Raw genomic sequence first — 20,950 nt, 5'->3', positions numbered from 1 at the left:
GGCTGCAAAAGCTGGTCAGAAGTTAGGAACACTGCAGAAGTAACTCATCTCCTGACTCTCCAAAGCCTGTCCATCATCTACAAGCACAAGCCAGGACTATGATGGAATACTCCCCGCTTGCCTGGATGAGTGCAGCTCCAACAACACTCAAGAAGTTTGACACCATTCAGGACAAAGCAGCCACTTAATTGTTTGTGAATGTGGTGCCATTCAGCCTCTCCACATCCTACGCTCAGTAGCAACACTGTGTACTGTCTACAAGATGCATTACAGAAATTTGTCAAAGATCCTTAGACAGCATCTTCTAAACCCACTACCACTTCCATTGAGAAGGACAAGGGCAGTAGATACATGGGCACATCACCACCTGTAAGTTCCCCTCCAAGCCATTCACCCACAAACCCAGCCTGGAAATATATTGCCATTCGTTCACTGTCGCTGGATCAAACTCCTGGAATTTCTTCCCTAATGGCAATGTGGGTGTACCTACAGCAATAAATGCTAGCCAGCAAGCAACACCCATGCCCCTTCAGTAAAAAATGTCACTAAAGAAGCAGGTCAGGAAAGACTAGAGCAGGCACTTTTAATGAGGAATGTAAGAAGCACAATGGCAGCTGAGAATGTGTGCAGGGGTGTGGCTAAAAAGTGCAGAGGAGACCTGACATTGAGATCTGCAATGCCATCACTACTGGCAGAGTTTAAAGGTGGCACATATAAAACTTACAAGGAGCACAGAGGTTTGAAAACCTGCTCATGCCTGGCATTGCAAGGGATGTTCTTATGTTCTTATGTTCTTGATCAGTGATTAGATTGACAATACAAACAACTTTGCTATCGTTGCAATGGTGTGGGCAAGTTGTAGCAGTGGAGAAGGAAAAATTGAACTCTCCTTAAGTTACCGTTTTTCATTTTATTCTAAGTTAATGTGAATGGCGCCTATGTATGGCGACTGTACAGACTTTTCACTGTAGTTTACATCGAATACACATGACAATAAAGGATATTCTGTTCTAAACTTATCCCCAATTCATGCAATTCCTGTGAAACACAAAACATCCCTTTCATTTTTCCTGCACACTGAAATTGCACATAAAGGGTAGAATTTAATGTGGGCCTCTGGCACAGGTGGCAAAGTGCTGAGGGATGCAGAATTGAGAAGGAATGTTGCAGTGCAGTGCCCAACTCCTCCTGTAGAGGTGTCCCAGCAGTAGGGAAGGTCAGAGACAGCCTTCTGCCCAGAGATCAATTCAGGCTGTTAAGCAGCTAGTTATGGCCCATTTTACAGGCAATTCTCATCGCCATGTTGAGAAACCACCAAGTAAAACTGGGTTGTCTCCCCTCAGAACTCAGGACCTCCTGTTTGGATACTCGCTGACTCAAAACCCCACGGTGGCAATGGGTGCTCCCTACAAAAACCCACTGTGCTGTCCTCACCAGCAAACCACCCTGCCTCAGCCAGGTCTCCCCGCAACCACTTACCAGATTCCAGGGCAACAGCAATGGTGGAACCACTGGGGAGGAGGAGTACTGCCCATCCAATTGGTCAGTAGCTCTTAGATGTGGAATCTGCAGCCATTAAGGTCTGGGAGCCTGAGTTTCAGGCAGTAAATTGCCTGATGATGACACAATTGAATCCAGGCTCCCTGAAACTGACAAGGTGTTTCCCTTGGCTTTCCGATCCACCAACGGGACAACTGCCAACCCAAATATTCGGCTCAAACAGGATTTTTTTTACGTTGAGTATTCAGATATAATCTTCAGAGTTGATCAAATACAATGCACCAATGATGAGGGCCACAATCATCTTAAAGTTTCATCAGCACAACACAAATTGTGATTTACTTGATGGGCATTAGGGTTACACAAAGAAATTTTTGCAATATTTATAAAAATTAGCACAAACCTTGCCCTGGTTCTGTATTGAGAAGTTAGCCAGGGTTTTGCTGGAAAGATCACGGAGATGGCCAATAAACACAGTAAGTGCATATAACTCTTCCACTAATACGGAGGGCAGCTGGGCTTCAAGTTCATCATATGGATGAACTGGTTCATCACTTAATCCTCTGGAAGATTCTAGATATCTACACGATAAAGAAAATTTATGCTTTATAAATTACTTCATCTGAATTTAGTTTTGCTGTATCACTTAAATTATTAGTTCCACTCAGCGATAGATTTCTGAATCTTCAATGCTTTCTATTTCCTGCTCCTGGCATCAAAATATCTCATTGCAGCTACAGTTACAGTTATTACAACATTTCTTCTACACCCATTTTCCCTTGTAGAGTCATACAGTCATACAGCATGGGAAAGAGACCCTTCGGTCCAACCAGTCCATGCCGAACATAATCCCAAACTAAACTCGTCCCACCTACCTGTTCCTGGCCCATGTCCCTCCAAATCTTTCCTATTCACATATCCATCCAAATGTCTTTTAAATGTTGTAATTGTACCCGCATCCACCACGTCCTCAGGAAGTTCATTTCACACGCAAACCACTTTCCGTGTAAAAAATTTGCCTCTTCTGTCTTTTTTAAATCTCTCTCCTCTCACATTAAAAATGTCACCCCTCGTCTTGAAAGTCTTCATCTTAGGGAAAAGACAACTACCATCAACTCTATCTACACTTTTCACTATTTATAACCTTCTATCAGGTTAAGTCTCAACCTCCTACACTCCAGTGAAAAATATCCCAGCCCATTCAGCCTTTTCTTATAACTCAAACTTTTCATACCTGGCAACATCCTGGTAAATCTCTTCTGAACCCCCTCCAGCTTGATAATATCCTTTATATAGCTGGGCGACCAGAACTGGACATGGTACTCCAGAAGAGGCCTCACCAGTATCCTGTACAACCTCAACATAACGTCCAAACTCCTATACTCAAAGGACTGAGCAATGAAAGCGAGTGTGCCAAATGCCTTTTTAACCATCCTGCCTATATGTGATGCAAACTTTAAAGAATTATGTACTTGCACCACTAGGTCCCTCTGTTCTATAACACTACCCAAGGCCCTACCAATAATTGCATAAGCCCTATCCTGGTTTAACGTACCAAAATGCAATACCTCACATTTATCCATCCACATTGAACTCCATCTGCCATTTTTCAGCCATTTGATCAAGATCCCTTTTGTAATCTTAGAAAACCTTCTTCATTGTCTTCAATGCCACCAATTTTGATGTCATCTGCAAACTTACTAACCGTGCCTTCTATATTCTCATCCAAATCATTTAGATAAATGACAAACAAGAGAGGACCCAGAAGTGGTCCCTGTGGAATACCACTGGTCACAGGCCTCCAGTCTGAAAAGCAACCCTCCACCATTACTCTTTGTCTCCTCCCAGTAAGCCAATTACATATCCAATTGGCAAGATCACCATGGATCTCATGTGACATAATTTTATGAATTAGTCTACCATGCAGAACCTTGTCAAAGGCTTTACTAAAATCCTTTCTGATACGAACAGTTATCTTATTCCTCAGAGTGAAATTTATTCTATCTGCCCTCTTCAGAGGAATGTAAAAGATTGCATGAGATTCTTTTGAGGAAGGGCAGGGCAGATATCTTGGCTGTTCTATCAAATATTGCTGTGTGACAACTGGCTATCATGTTACCTACATTCCAAAAGTGACATTAATTCAAAAGTGCTTCATTGCAAAGCACTTGGGGATATCCAATGGTCATGTATGATGTAATACAAATGTAAGTTTTCCTTTCTTTCACCAAATGCACCCCTAAATCAGAAAAACTGGAGCTGGAGAAAAGGTATTATATAGGTATACGACACCGAGGTGCAGAGGGCGTAGAAAAATAACTGTAAAAATTATTACTGCATTGACCAATAAGATCAGGCAGGGATTTAAAAGGAATTATGAAAATTGAGAGGGTGATTAGTGAAATAATATTCCCATTAGTTTACGAACCAGTAACAAGGAGACTTAATTACAGATCAGCATTTAAAGCACTGAATGAGATGTTGGAAAGGCTTTTTAACATATGGATTGCTTTATCAAGTCACGATAATGAGGAGAGTATTAAATAAGCACAATGGTATCAAAAGATACATGGAAGTGGAATTAGTTCTGGTGGGGAGATAGAGCCCTTGGACGAATTAAATGACCTCCTGCTATTCTCTGGGGACATGGGTTCAAATTCCACTATGACAGCTGGTATAATTTAAATTCAATTAAATAAATTAGAATATCAAGCTAAGTGTCTTGTAATGATAAGTCATCTGGTTCACTCATGTCCTTTAGGTAACGAAATCTGCCCTTCAAACCTGGTCTGGCCTACATATGACTCCAGACCCACAGTGATGTGTTTGACACTTAATTGCCCGTTGATACAGCCGCAAAGTCACTTAGCTCAAGAAGAAAAGAACAGTAAATCTTGCAAATAGGACATACTGGTCTGATTTATTTATTTCAAAATTGAAGATTCAATACATGCAATACATTCATATCCAAGTACTACTGAGTTTTTTCAACTGTGTTTTCTCCCAGAAGGGCAATTAAGGACCGGCAACAAATGCTGGCCTTGCCAGTGACATTCACATCCCATGAAAGAATAAAACAAAAAGCTCCAATCCTTTCACAAGCAACACATATTTTTAGACTCAGTTTGGTGACTCTTGAGTATAACCTCTGAAATATTCTCAAGTAATGGTAAATGGAGATTGATAAGATTACCTGAAAATAAATACTTTGATGTACTGGAGGAAGTTAACACACTGCTGTCTGATTTCATCTGCTTCAACATACAAGTTATTGGCATGTCCTGCATATTATTTAAAAATAAAATGTCAAAGTGAACAAGCATTGCATAAAACTGCATACAGTCTAAAGCATTCCTATTAGGAGTGACTTGATTGATATATTGGCCCAGACTTTCCTGTCAAAACAATAGTGAGGATCACAATACACACCACCACTTACGCATAAACGGTACACCAAATTCAGGTATCTGGTTCACCACCAAAATGTATTGAATGGCATGTGATTGTTGTACAAGCAATGTAGATACGAAATAAACATGTTGCAGAAAATTAAATTGTGTCCATTCCAATTTAGGGAAGTTTTTAAATGATGTAACCAGTGTTAATTACTGCCAATGCACTTCTCAGGCAAACATGTGGCACCTTAATCCATCAGGTTTTAATTGTTGCGGATTTTAAATTTTTCAAATTTGAAACAAAAATATCGTGGGTTACTTTTCCTTTGTCTGTTTCTCTCTCTGAAACTAATCTTCTTTTCCCACTCTTTATTTCTCATCTCTCTTGATTTGGTACTGAATTCACCCACACTAATTGTAATTCTTTCTCAGTTCTATTACTGTAATTTCACAAGCTTTTAATCTTTCTTTAGGCAATACCCACTTGTTTGTCCGTTCACTGAGCTCCCCAAAGTGTGGGGCTGATTTTTTAATTGTGAGGGGTGCTGTGTCGCTATTAAAGTTGCACTGCTGGAAGAGTTGTCAGTCTTCTGATTTCCCCAGAACAGGCAGCAATTTTCAAAACAAGGACAGGGTGCAGGTGGGTTCAGGAGATGACAACGCATTCATCCCCAGTGAACTGCCTTGTAAACTCCTTGGCAAACTTGCTACTATCAGTTACACCTGGCAGGAGCCATCTAATAAGTACGGCTGCTACTGATTCAATGTCTTGAAAAGAAATGGAAATTCTAACTGAGGTTGGCACAAAGATGCTATTGTTTGAGTTGCACTGATCAAGAATGTGATTAACTACTTGAATACTTGCCTATGCCATGACGCTGCTGGCCCTCTGTTCTCCTACTTGCTCCATTCAGTCAAGCAATGGCAGACCTGGTCCCAGATGCCATCTGCCTTTGCAGTTTGCCCTTCAGTACCAGTTCATACTTCCGGGCAGCATGTGCCACCATTAATTCTGCATCCATTAGTGATGGAACACAGGCATGGTGTTGGGGCCCAGGAATGATCCTGACACCAGATAAATAAACCAGCCCCTATTTTCTCTCGATGCAATGTTATAACTTTGCACTTTTAGCAACTTTCCAAGCAAAAAAATGCATAAATCAAAACATGCAATCTAACTAATGGTTGGATAATCTTGTTTGGCTTGCTGCAAAAGACTACAGCCCAATATTCATTTACAGTGTCTAGAAAACAGCTTCCCAATATGTTGTAATTTTGTCTAAGTTGCATTCATAATTAGAAGTTAGGAGGAGAAATTGATCCCTACCAATAATTTGCAGCAAAATAAACGAGTGTTGGAGGGAGGTAGACCTCATCTTGTCCACCTGATCTACCAGGAAATACACCCACTGCCAATATGGAAACAGGTGACTTCCACAGTTTCAAGGTATCCATTTGAATCAGACATCGGGCCCCTCAATTACACTTGCCAGAGTCCAGCAACCATTTTTTTTAAAGCTTTACTCTAACCTTGACATAAAATTTTTTAATCACTTGCTTTTAAGAGGACCTGCAGGCTGACTTAGTGTCTGAACCAACAAATTTTCCTGAAGCCCTCAGCTGCTGGGCTACATCTGGGCTATTCAATGACACCCACTGCTGTTCAGTTCTATGCAGATGGGGCCCCAGGGACAGTTTCTCGCAGGTTTCCCCCCAACGTAAGAGGGCTGGCATTACATTTACAACTTTCATGCTGTACTGTGTCTGGTCCTCCTCCAATTCCTCATCCCTAATTTCCTGACGCACCCAAGTCTCCCTTGGAGTTTGAGAATGCACAGTATAGCAAATGAGTTTAATTACGGGTAAAATAGCTAGATAGCTTCACTTGACAATCAGCCGATCAATCCAATCATTTTCATTTAACTTTGTGGATTATACTCTGCTGTTTGCAGTTCCATCATGTAACAGGGCTAACAAAACAAAACTGCTCCTTCGGGCAAAACAGCAACTTACATACCAACACAGCATATGGCTTCTAAGAGAACATAATTGCTCTATACTTCCAGACTTACAGTCAGAACAAAAAGAAAAACAGTAGTATTGGGAGAAGTACCCTCAAAGCAAACTGTTTCCCCTATTTATTTCTGCCACTGCTTCCTATTTGGAGCTGTTGAAACAAATTCAATTCACTTTGAACACTTATGGCCAGCAGAGAAATTATACCTTTTTTCCAAGAGCTGCAAGATAATTTGAGCTGAGTTGGAGCCCAGAGATAGTGCCTACAGTGCTGAAATAGTCTTTGCCACTTTTTCTCCTTCCCTAACCCATTAAGTACTTAAGATTCAGGGTGACATTGCAAATGAAAGATCAGCAATGGTGGCTCTGCAGATTTGTCAAGTGAAAATAACTAGTCACAACACATCCCCTCAGATAAATTAAAGTTAATTTCTATCAAAGCAAGGAAATCAAATATGTGGTAACTATTAAACAAAAATGAAGCTGCATATCACAGACAGGATGTTGTGCAATGAGCAAATCAATGAATAATAATAAAACAAACAATGTTAACATTCCAGAGGTAAACTAACATTAATCTGTTAGAGATCTGGCTCATTGTTCCTACTGGGATTTGTTGGTAATAAGTCCATGCTATGCTTACAGTACATATTATACAAGCTTTGTTGTTTCAATAATTGACTGAAACTAGTGAGATTGGTTACGAAATGCAAAGAGGGGATAATTTAACTGCGCACTAATGGAAAGTATTATTTTAACCTGCACATCAGGTTAGCAGTCACAAACAGAGAGGAACCCCACGCATTCATTTGTATACTTGCCAAAATCATGTGAACTAGCCTGTGCCAAGCCTTCTAAACGGCTGATCTGTTGTCTGGAAAAGAACAAATTTAAATTATTTTAAATTAATTCATCTTCAAGTACACATTCAATAAATAATTTCTGATCATCATCCATCTGGCCAGTTACAAAGAAAATAACAGGCACAATTAAGGTTACAAAAATATTGGTTGGATGAACTGGTTTTGCAGATGAATTTTCAGGCATGGGACGTAAATTAATACATAGCACAGCATTATATAACAATCTCCATATACACTACTTAACATAAAGAAATGACATGGTTCAGATCTCCCAAGTATAGTATTCTCTATGCTTCGTGCCTGCTCTTTCCTGGAAGACTCTGATTTGGAACCAAGCCCCATTCCGGGTGACAAAGACTAACTGCTGATTTTGGTTGTTATCCTACTCCCAGCCACCAAACTAAATGTTATTTTTAAGAGAAACACAAGGATCCAATATTCATGTTTGGAAATGGCAGTCAGATTCAATGAACAACAATGTAGAAGGGTGTAATCAGAAGCAAGCTTACAATGAATCAAATTTCACTAACTTTTGCCATTGCTTGTTACGTTCTTCTCTTTGAAAAATGTAGCAAATTCACTTTTAAAATCACCACTTATGACAAGTCATCATTGAGCTAATATCCTCCTTCATTATTAAGGTTCTTTTAGCTTTCCCAGTCTGTTCTTTGAATGATAACCTTGACATGCCCTTTGATTATTCATCAATCAGCGAGGATAATCTTTCAACTTTAATCCTCTTAAAACCTTTCATGATTTCCATGACTTTCATTGTACCAGTAAAATAGCATCACATTTTCAAACCTCCCTTTGTAACCATAATTTTCATTCCTTTGAGCGAATCAACGCTGCACCCGTTCCATAGTGCCTTACATTCCATCAAATTGATTGGCACTGCATCCACAAGCATCCACTCCCTCCACCACCGATGCTCAGTAGCAGCAGTGTGTACTATCTACATGATGCACTGCAGAAATTCACCAAAGATCCTTAGACAGCACCTTCCAAGCCCCGGATCATTTCCATCTAGAAGGACAAGGGCAGCAGATATATGGGAACACCACCACCTTCACGTTCCCCTCAGAGTCACTCACCATCCTGACCTAGAAATATATCGCCATTCCTTCACTGTCGCTGGGTCAAAATCCTGGAATTCCCTCCCTAACGGTATTGTGGGTCAACCTACAACAAATGGACTGCAGCAATTCAAGAAGGCAGCTCACCACTACCTTCTTAAGGGCAACTAGGGACGGACAATAAATATTGCCAGCCAGCAATGCCCATGTCCCACAAAAAATAAATAAATAAAACAAAAATTACTGGGGAGTCAAGAAATAACAGCAAAATACAACACATGAAATAGAAGCCGTAGGATGCCACAGGATTGTAGAACTGGATGAAGTTTAGAGATGGGGATGGAGTAACCCTTGGAGGTATTAGAAAAATCAAGAATTTTAAAATCAAACTGTTACTTACCCGAAAGTCAATGCTGCATAGTGACCTTTGAAATTAAAATATTCTTTAGGCAAAGCAAAAGGTTTAAAATGTATGCTTAATTCAATTTAACACCAGATTTGGGTTAATTTCTTAATTTAGCATCCTTTGGTATTGTCATATTTCAAAATTTAACATTATGTCAATACAAAGAAACCAAGGTATAATGTATGCTCAAAATCTATCTTTTGAGTTCTGCAGAGGACTTAACTTCAAGGACAACTGGACTGAGAAATGGGAATTAAAATTCGAAAAGCATGCTGACCCCACATGCTTCAGAAAATGAAAGCTACTTTGGGTGTGATATTGACTGTTCATATCAATTCTGATCAAGGTAAGTTGGTTCATCTGGGATCAGTGGTGGTTAGTTGTCTGGTGAGATTCCACTCCCAGAGTTTAAATTTAACAAAATGAAAAGACTTTCAGAATCAGTGAAGCCGACTAAAGTTTGAAAAGGCTGATCTGGGCTTTAAGTTACGAAATAGCTCGTCAGTTTACCCAAGAGAAGATGATCTGAAAGAAAGTCAAGGCAATATTCTACCCGCCATTCAGGATAGTCGGGCATATTATTACAAGCAGATCCTGGCTGAGTTTGCCCAATTCACTACAGCTCCAAATGGGAACGTTGTGCCAATGTCTTTAATTCATGGGTATGAATCCATGAAGTGCACAACGTATCTGATGTCACAACACACATTCAAGGTTACTCTGGAAGAGCATTTTAGGATAATAAAAACAAATATTGCTGAGGAAACTCACCAGGTTTGGCAGCATCTGTGGACAGAAAGCAGAGTTAATGTTTTGGGTCCAGTGACCCTTCTTCAGAACTCAAAGATCTGCTGAGCTTTCCCGGCAATTTCTGTTTTTGTTTCTGATTTCCAGCATCTGCAGTTCTTTGTGTTGTTTTTTGTTATTTTCGGACAACAGATGTACAAAACAGAACTACAGAACTGAGTTCACAAGAAGATTTAAAGACAACAAGCACTAATACCTTAGTAATCCGAAGAGAAGTTTAGGAGATTCAACTAGTGCCATTTCAGTCACCCACTGAAAACCAAAAATATCCACTGTGTCAGCTTCATAACCAGTAGGAGAAGGATCCAACCTTAACAGCAGTCTTAAAAATACAAAGACATTGGGCATTAGATCACACTGACACATCATTGACACATCCCCAAAGTTCAGGAATTGCACTTTGTAATTGGCAAACAAACGTTTAGGTCGTGGTAGTTGATCTGTATCAAAATTCAGAGAAACTCTGATAATTCAAGTGCATATTTTGGCCCAGTCTGACAAATCTTAAAGAAAGTTAAATAAGCCTATGAAGACAGCTATCACCTTGAAACCCTGGGTAGTGACTTGTCAGAATGGATCATTTACCCATTGCAGAACATGCTAGTTATTTTTCTTTTCTCATTCATGGAACTTGCATATCACTGGCAAGACTAACATTTATTCCCCATCCCTAATCGCCTTCGAACTGAATGGCTTGCAAAGACCATTTCAGGTGCACTTAACCATATTGCTTAGTGTCTGGAGTCAGATGGAGGATAGTCCAGGTAAGGGATGGCAGATTTCCTTCCCTGAAGAAAATTAATTAAATAGATGGGTTTTTACAACAATCGATGACAGTTTCATGGCCACCATTATTAGGACCAGCTTTATACTCCAGACTTATTAATTGAATTTTAAATTCCACCAGCTGCCATGATGGGATATGAACTCATGTCCCTAGATCATTAGCCAGGATCACTAGATAGATTTCAATTTTGGATTGTTAGACATCAGACTCCACCAGATTACCACCCCGGGGATGAAGAAGATTTATCCTGATGAACTCTAACTGAACTGCCTAGTACTTTCTTTTTTGATGGAGACTCTGGTCAAAAATAAGGAGGAGGCATATGTTAGGTATAGACAACTGGGATCAAGTGAACTCAGAGAATAAGGGGTGTAGGGGTATTCTTAAGAGGAAAATTAGGAGGGCTAAAAGGGGATATGAGATAACCTCGATCCAAAACAATTCTACAAAGTACATTAAAAGCAAAACAGCGATGAGGGACAGAACAGGACACCTTAAAGATCAAGACGGACATCTATGTGTGGAACCACATGAGATGGGAGAGATACTAAATGAATATTTTGCTTCAGTTTTTCCTGTGGAAAAAGAAATGGAAGCTGGGGAACTTGGGGAAATAAACTGATGTCTTGAAAACAGTCCACATTATGGAAGAGGAGGTGCTGGAGGTCTTACGAAACATACAAGTGGATAAATCTCTGGGATCTTATTAAGTGTATCCTAGGACATTGTAGGAATTAAGGGAAGAAATTGTGGGCTCCTTGCAGAGATATTTGTATCATCTATAGCCATGGGTAAGGTGCTGGACGACTGGAGGTTAGCTAATGACATGCCCTTATTTAAGAGAGAAGAAGCCTGAGAACTGTAGATCAGTGAGTCTGACACTAGTGGAAGGTAAGTTGTTGAGGGGATTCTGATAGATAGGATATATATGCACTTGGAGAGGCAAGGACTGATTAGGGATAGTCAGCATGGTTTGTCCATGGGAAAGTGTGTCTCACAAACTTGACTGAGTTTTTTGAGGACGTAACCAAAAAGATTGACAAAGGCAGAGCAATAAACATTGTCTACATGGACTTTAATAAAACCTGTGACAAGGTTCTGCATGGTAAACTGATTAGTTAAGTTAGATCACGTACAATTCAGGGAGGACTTGTCATTTGGATATAAAATTGGCTTGAAAGTAGGAGATAGAGGGTGATGGCGGAGGGTTGTTTTTCAGACTGGAGGCTTGTGACCAGTGGCGTTCTGCAGGGATCAGTGCTGGGCCCACTGTTGTTTATCATTTATATAAACAATCTGGATGAAAATTTAGGAGGAATGATTAGTCAGTTTGCAGATGACACCAAAATTGGTGTATAATCCAATAAAATCATGAAAGGTATAGATAAGGTGAATAGCAAGGTTCTTTTCTCTAGGGTGAGGGAGTTCAAAACTAGGGGCCATATTTTTAAGGTGAGACAAGAAAGATTTAAAAGGGACCTGAGGGACAACTTTTTCACACAAAGGGTGGTTCACATGTGGAATAAACTGCCAGAGGAAGTAATAGATGTAGGTATAGTTACAACATTTAAAAGACATTTGGGCAGGTACACAAATAGGAAAGGTTTAGAGGGATATGGGCCAAATGCAGACAAATAGGAAACTAGTTTAGCTTGGGAAACTTGATCGGCATGGACAAGTTGGACTGAAGAGTCTGTTTCCGTGCTGTATGCCTCTACAAAATTAATCCTGTCTGTAGTTCAAATATATTACTGCAGCAGAAAGTTAAACACTGGAACTCTTTTTGCAAACGTCAATGTTAAATTCTAAGTGTACTGATGAAATGAATTAATCATTAATTTAAGAGCAAAACAGACGATTTATCAAATTCTGTTCAAGCATTTTATAAATCTTTCCTGTAATGCTAGATTTCAGATATGATCAGTATTAATGAAAAAAGGATTTACTAATTTCACTAACTAGTTTTCTTCTAAAGTTAAGGTTATGTACCTTCCTCCACCAAACAAATAGTTTCTTAGCATCTAGCCAATCAAATTGTTTCATGATTTTAAGCACTTCAATTAGATTACCAGTCAACCTCCTAAACTAGAATACAAGTTTAATACTAGCAGGATACTAGGAAGGTTTTGTAAACTGATTTCATAATTGAACCTTTAATCTCTGAGATAATTCCAATGATTTTACACTGCATATATTCAATGATCTTGGCTGAAATGTATGCCTAATATTATACCCCAGATGAGGTCTGCACTAGTTCTCCAAATTAAGCATGATTTCCTTACTTGTATATTCAAGCCTTTTTGAAATAAAAGTCAACAGTTCATTAAATTTTTCATTACTATTTGCATTGGTGCACTAGCTTTTCAAGAACACTGAAACAGGCAGCTATGAGATCATGTGGGCAAACTCTTATGGAATAAGTGAGCTGTTGCAACAGAAAGTTAGATTATCCACACTGAGTCTTTGAACCTTTACCCAACAGAAAGTTAACAGCGGCGCTATACTAGTTTCCACATTACATACCGGTTAAGTGATCCACTGATCAGATAGCCATCAGCAGAAAAGGACTTTCCTCCATCTCGTTGACCCAAGGTGCAGGAAAAAAAGGGAGGTCTGCAGCATTCCATATCCATCTCCATCCTTTCTATCACATATGGAGAGACAGGAGGAGTAAGCGATCCCCCAAAGTTATCATCCATTTTCCTAGAAAACAAATAATCATTATGAACTGCTTCCCCTTCTAATTAACACACTATCAGCTTTTTGCTACAAAGCCATGGAATGGTCAATGACGTCTCAAAACACAATAATCTGTTAATTGACTGTATAGGAAGACAATAATAAAAGGGCACCAATAAACAACATCTAATTCTCCGGTTGAGAAGACGCATGCATGACATATTTTATGATTTATAAAAAGGAGGGGGAGTTAAAATATACAACTGCACCAGTTAGTCTAACATTCGTAAAAGGAAAAATGCTGCAGTCTGTTACAAAGGATGCAATAATGGTGAACTTAGAAAATATCAATGGGATGACGTAAAGTAAACAAAGATTTATGAAGGGGAAATCATGTTTAAAAAAAATTGGAGTTTTTGAGGGTGTAATACAGAAACATAGAAAACAGAGGTAGGATTAGGCCATTCAGCCCTTCTAGCCTGCTCAGTTATTCTATATGATCATGACTGATCATCAAACTCAACAACCTGTTCTCGCTTTCGCTCCTTACACTTTGATCCTTTAGCCCTAAGAACGAAATCTAACTGCTTCTTCTAAACATTCAATGTTTTGGCCTCAAATGCTCTGTGGCAGAAAATTCCACAGGCTCACCACTCCCTGGGTGAGGAAATTTCTCATCTCAGTCTTAAATGGCCCACCCATATCCTTGGATTATGATCCTTGGTTTCCCCATCATTGGGAATATTCTTCCTTTGTCTACTTCTGTTAGAATTTTATTCTCATTATTCTAAATTCCAGTGCATATGCTCCTAATCTATGCAGTCTCTCTTCATATGTCAGTCCTGCCATTCCAGGAATCAGTCCGCTAATCAGTTTTTGCATTCCTTTCAAAGCCAAAACATCCTTCATCAAATAATGAGATCAAAACTCCACACAATGTTCCTGGTGTGGTCTCACCCACAAAGCTACTTTTAGTTCGCTCATCTAAATCATTAATACATATTATGAACAGCTGGGGTCCAAGCACTTGTACTTGCAGCACTCCACTAGTCGCTGCCTGCAACTCAGAAAAAGACTTCTATAATTGTAGCAAGACATTCCTTCCCCTCTACTCAAATCCTCTCACTATGTATGCCAACATACCATTTGTATTCTTTGCTATTTGCTGAACCTGCATAGTTACTTCAGCGACTGGTGTACAAAGACATCCATGTCTCATTTTATCTCATTTATGAATCCATCACCATTCAGATAATTCCTGTTTTCACAACCAAAGTAGATAACCTCACATTTATCCACTTTATCCTTCATCTGCCATGCATTTGCCCACTCACTCAACTTATCCAAATCATACTGAAGAACTCATGCATCTTCCTCATAGCTCATCCTCTCAGCCAGCATTGCATCATCTGCAAACTTATGTTTAATTCTCTTATCTATATCATTAACATATATTATGAAAAAGTGGGGACCAAGCACTGATCCCTGTACCACTCCACTCATCAGTGCCTGCAACTCAGAAAAAGACCTGTTTATTCCTATTCTTTGTTCCCTACCTGCCAAACAGCTCTCTATCCATATCAGTGCACAACCCCAAATCCGAAGTACTCTAATTTTACATGCTATTCTCTTATGAGAGTCCTTACCAAAAGCCTTCTGAAAGTCCATGTAAACCGCATCCACTCGTTCCCCTTATCAACTCTACCAGTTACATCCTCAAATAAATTCCAATAGATTTTCCTTTCATGAATCCATGCTGACTGTGTCACTGTTTTCCAAGTCTACTATTAAATGAACTCGAACATTTTCCCAACTACTGATGTCAGGCTAAAAAGTCCCATAATTCACTGTTTTCTCTTCACCTCTTTTCTTAAACAGTAAGGTTACCTTAGCAATCCTCCAAACTGTAGGAACTGTCCCAGAGTCTATAGAATCTTGAAAGATGACCATGAATGGATCCACCATTTCTGGTGCCACTTCTTTAAGCACTTTAGGATGCAAATGATCTGTCACTGGGGATTTATCTGTCTTTAATCCCATGACTTTCCAAACTCCATTTCCCCACTAACACTGAATTCCTTCAGTTCCTCCTTCTCACTAGACCCTGTGATCCCCAGCATTTCTGGGACATTATTTGTATTCTCCTTTATGAAATCAGAACAAATATATATTTAATTGGTTTGCCATCTCTGTTCCCTGTTATAATTTCCCCTGTTTACGATAGTAAGGGACAAACACTTGTCTCCACTAATCTTTTTCTTTTCACATACTAATAGAAGCTTTTGTACAATCAGTTAGTACATTTCCTGCTAGCTTACCATTACACTCTATTTTATCCCTCTTAATCAAAATCTTTGTCCTTTTTCGCTGAAATCTAAATTGCTCTCAATCCTCAGGTCTGCTACTTCTTTATTCGACAATTTATACACCTCGTCCTTGGATCTAAAAGTATGCCTAATTTTCTTTCATAGCCTTGATCAGGTCACCTTTCCCATTTTGTTTTTGTGCCAAACAGGAGTAAGTCATTGCAGTTCCTCCATGTGTTCTTTAAATGATTGCCATTGCCTATCCACCACGTAAATACAACAGTCAAGAAGGCACAACAATGCCTCTTCTTCCTCAGGCAGCTCAGGAAATATGGCATTTCCATAAGGACCCTCACCAACTTCTACAGATGCACCATTGAAAGCATGCCGTCCGCGTACATAATAGCCTGGTATGGCAACTGCTCTGCCCAGGACTGTAAGAAACTACTGAAGGTGGTGTGCACAGCCCAGACCATCATGGGAGCCAACCTTCCATCCACGGACTCTATTCACACAGCCCACTGCCGCGGAAAGGCGGCCAACATCATCAAAGACCCATTGCGCCCTGGTAATGACCTCCTACAACCTCGTCCATCAGGCAGAAGATACAGAAGCCTGAACACACGCATGAGCAGGCTCAGGAACAACTTCTTTCCAGCCGTTATCAGACTGTTGGATGGACTCTAAGCTCAAATAATGTAACCTGTATGCCTCCAAGTCTTTTTGATCTGTACATCTTTTGCTTGCTGTGACCTGCCTGTACTGCTTGTAAACAAAGCTTTTCACTGTATTTCAGTACACATGACAATAAAATCAATCAATATAAATCAGCTCTTTAAATAACATTTCCCAATTTATCACAGTTAGTTCACGCCTATTACCATTGTAGTTGTCCTTCTTTAGATTCAGGACCCTAGTCTCAGAATCAACTGCTATGAAGTGATACTAGATAGGCTGGTGCAATTCTCCTGAGAGCAGAGAAGGCTAAGGGGGAATCTGTCTGAGGTTCACAAAGTTCGAAGGCGCGCAGGCAGGGTAGATGGAAACAAACTTTTCTCCATTAAAAGTGAGGTCAGTAACTAGGGTACATAGTTTTATGTAAAGAGCGCAAGGTTTAGAGCTGATTTGAGGACAATATTTTTCACCCAAAAGGTCGTAGGTATATGGAACGTGCTGTCTGAAAGGGTGGTAGAGGCAGGAATCTGCAAAACGTTGAAGAACAGTTTGAATGAGCATTTGAACTGCCACAGCATACAAGGCTGCAGGCATGGACTAGGAAATTGGATTAGAACAGATAGATGTTTGATGAATGGCTGCTTCCATCCATAAGGCTTAGCATCATTCTACAATATCCTATATAGGACTTATGCCTACCTACAAGTCTCACCATCAGCCTGCTAAAACTAGCCCCAGTCCATATGACTTGCTCCTGCCTACAAGGTTCAGCCCTGGTATAAATGATCCTGCTGCTGCTGCTGTCTACAAGTCTCAGTCCCAGTCTCTATGACCTGTCCCTGCCTGCAGCTCCCAGCCCCGGTCTCTATGACGTGTCCCCGTACGGGTCCCAGCCCCGGTCTCTATGACCTGTCCCCGCCTGCAGGTCTCAGCCCCGGTCTCTATGACGTGTCCCCGTACGGGTCCCAGCCCCGGTCTCTATGACGTGTCCCCGTACGGGTCCCAGCCCCGGTCTCTATGACGTGTACCTGTATCGCCAGATTCTTTTTTCCGCCTGTTTCTTTTCCGGCTTCCCGCGTTTCGAGTGACGTTAGCTGCGCGCATGCCCACATCCCCGTTAGTGATTGGTCAGGACCTTTGGCCAGCGGCCCTGTGATTGGTCGAGGTTTTTATGAATCGTCAGATACGCGCCGCCAGCTGAGGGAGCGTCTGAAATGACCGGGTCAGTGTGCAGGCGAAAAATTCCTGTCTCTGTCCCTGCAAACACCACAAAGGGTCCCAGATATGCATCATGTTCAGTGTTTACATTGTTTCATGTTCGTGCACGGACGGGAATTTTTCGTTAAGGTCCTTCCCACATTTACTCTTGTCCTTTTGTGACACATCTCTAAACGGAGAAAGCCAGAAGATCAAGGACATGAACTGACTTCAGTCGCTTTTGATGCATGAAATGCCATCTAATTATCATTTTTGAAAAACTGTGTAAAACGCGTTTGTTTAAATGGTGTAAGAAAACGTACATGATAACCCCAAATTATGAGTGCATCGATTTGCGAAACAAATTATTCAGCATCAATCAGCTGGAATATAATCAGCGATCTTGCTGGATCTGTAACTGATCAACGCATATAAACAAAAGTCCAGACCCCTGTTCCTTTTATGACTTTAAACTATTGGTTAGGTGATATCATACACATTTTCTAATCGAATTATCACGTTTAAAATAAAGACTAAAACGTATTTGGCCTCAAAATAATTTATTATATATAATCAAGCCTATCATTGATTACTTTAATTCAATATTTCTGTCAATTTCTGAAACCAGACTGCTAAACTTTTACTGTGCATAACTCAATCACTTCTGTTCACTGTGACAATGATGCTGAATAATGCAGTGCAGTCATGCTGAATATGAAGACGGTGTTAACCGAATAATTTCCATAATTTTTTAATCGCTTTAAATTGGAGAATAAAATGAATGTATTGCATTTAAATAAAGTGTCTTTAGTTTGTGTAACTCCGCGTGAGGAGCTGCCCATCACTGCTCCTCGCTGGGGTTCTTTCTGTGTGTGTTCTTGTCTAATTAAAAAACAGTACATCACAGTTAAATAAAATTGCACCCAGGATAACCCATATTTCCATATGCAGATTTATCGGCACTGACAGACCTCTCTCCCTCTCTCTTATTGTCTGCATTCCCCTCCTTATTAAAAAAAAGACTGAAACACAGAGAGAAATCTGATGCAGCTTCCCTGATCCTACAGAAAAGGAATCATTCTCACTAATGTCTACAATTTTTTTTTTCTTCTCTCAAGATGTCCTGTCAGCCAGTAATTTGAGGAAATCAGCCGGGACTTTTTCAGATTCGCAATGGGCAACAACATTCCGTGTTTTCTTCGTTCTTGTCGCCGAAGGAAATGGCACAAATATTTGAGACTGAGGGAATGAGAGAGGGAAAGAGAGTTCTCCAGAGGGGAATATATTTTTGTTTGTATTGATAATAATTCATCTGACAGCTGGGAGCATTTGGTGGATATGCTGTTATGTGCGGTCAAGTGGACTCTGTCCCTGTCTCTGGGCTTTAGAGAAGATCCGCAGAAATAAATCTCAGCATTATGTGGAACTGAGGTAAGAGGTGCTGTATGACCTAATATATTTTAAGGCCTTATTTAGATTTGCAATGACTGATTTTTGTTTTGCAGTACATTTATGAAATGCCATGGGAGAGGGTCATCAGGTGATGGCTTTTGCTAACAACTACCTTAGAGAAAACAAGCGTGTAATTTCTTTACTGACTAACCAAATGTTTGTATTGTTGAAAAGAAAACATTATTGGGCATAATAGCGTTTAATTTATTGTCATTGAGTGGCTGTATTTATATATCATATAAGATTATCTTTGTTCCTTTACTGTGTAATATAATTTATAGTATCATAAATTGATTAATTTTATTATGCAAAGCAGAATTATTTTGATAATCATTACTGACAAAAGTAAAAATTATTTTAAAATTATGGGTAAGTATATTGAAATAAAACTACCTACATACAAAATACAGAAACTGAGTGGACAGGCGAAGAAATAAGACAATTATCTTTAATTTTCCAATGCATCCCAACATTGCTCTTTGTATCAACTGAGAAAGAAAAATTGCAGCACCCATTAGAATTTCTAATTTTACAACACAGCACTGACAAGTAAGCTCACTCGGTGAATTATTCACATCTTTAATTTGCTCACTTAATGACAGTGTTCTGTAATCAGAGTGCAGAGGCTGCCTTACATGCATTATGTATGATGTGTGATACTTAATGCAGGACATTATGGAGCTCTTAGTGATTCAGTAATTAGTTTTCCATAACACAGTACTTGGATGCTAAACTGCTGGAACACATATTTCAAACACAGTATATGGTGTAACTAATGAAATTGCATCTTCCTGGATAGTCCATTGAGACTTTCAGCCAGCTTGTGGTGTATCAAAAAGCATTATCAGCCTGTGGTTATTTCAACTAAAATCACAGGGACTTTGGGTATCTTGCTATGCAGTTTAATGCTGCTTTACTAAATAAATTATATGTATCTTGTGAATATGCATCGTCCTAAGGTTCCAACTAGATTGTCCACAGTTAATGTGATTCCAAGTAAATTTGTTCTCCTGCTGTTCTTAATCAATTTTGCATGGCAAGAAAATCAGACTTGTTATTTACCCTTCCTGTAAATGAGGGAATATCATCTTACAGAATTTAATCAACAGCATGACAACAACTGTATTACACACTGTGCTTGGAAATACATTTTTGCTTTTTAAGAGTTCTGTGCTCCCAGTATTTAAATCTGACCAACTCACAAATGCCTGTTTTATCTTCAAGCTTGTTTTCAGTCAGTGATTCAAACAAGGTAAAGTGAACAAATTAGGGTGAATGCTCAGTTTCCACTTACCCTATGAATGCTATTCATGGAATGATGGTCATAGACATATACTAGATCACATGGCACAACTATGTAAATTTCAATAAAATTTGGTCCAGCTTCTCTGATGGTCAACAAGTTTGCTTAGTAATTTACTCATTCCAAAGCTAAAAAAAACTATTTTCGATAAATTTGAGTTGGTCATTATTTTCACCTTCTTGTAGGCCTTTCATTATTTTTAATCAAACTCGTGAAAGGAGATGAAAGGGAATACAAAAATATGGACATTTTCCTTACAATTGGTTGTAACACATTATATAAAAACATGTGAGAAAAGAACACAAACTTTAACATAATAATTTTAATACTTTATTATTGCAACAAATAAAAAGTACTCAAGTCAAAGTACAGTACACAAACAGAATACCTACTCAGTATGCACTGTACTCTTGCACTTTGTTGACTGCTGAAACTTTTCCTCAAAATTACTCAGCCCAGTAAACAGGATTCATTTGAGGTGGCTGAAT

The 20,950-nt window shown here is 39.5% G+C and overlaps 1 protein-coding gene across 2 annotated transcripts in view; it reads right to left on the bottom strand.

Moving 5' to 3' along the window:
* Positions 1–17,643, bottom strand: part of mms22l (MMS22-like, DNA repair protein) — a 126,168-nt gene extending 108,525 nt beyond the window's left edge. For both annotated transcript variants that reach the window (XM_048597523.1, XM_048597524.1), the window contains exons 1-6: positions 17,539–17,643; positions 13,374–13,553; positions 10,260–10,385; positions 7,733–7,785; positions 4,694–4,781; positions 1,904–2,081 (exon numbers count right to left, since the gene is read on the bottom strand). In XM_048597523.1, coding sequence (XP_048453480.1) covers positions 1,904–2,081; positions 4,694–4,781; positions 7,733–7,785; positions 10,260–10,385; positions 13,374–13,549 — 621 coding nt within the window. In that variant the 5' untranslated portion in view covers positions 13,550–13,553; positions 17,539–17,643. The remainder of the gene's footprint in view (positions 1–1,903; positions 2,082–4,693; positions 4,782–7,732; positions 7,786–10,259; positions 10,386–13,373; positions 13,554–17,538) is intronic.
* Positions 17,644–20,950: the final 3,307 nt, after the last annotated feature.

Source organism: Rhincodon typus, chromosome 5 (assembly GCF_021869965.1).
Source record: "Rhincodon typus isolate 14 chromosome 5, sRhiTyp1.1, whole genome shotgun sequence".
NCBI lineage: Eukaryota > Metazoa > Chordata > Chondrichthyes > Orectolobiformes > Rhincodontidae > Rhincodon > Rhincodon typus.
Note: the sequence above shows the minus strand (reverse complement) of the source record. Positions and strands in the feature narration are given on the sequence as shown.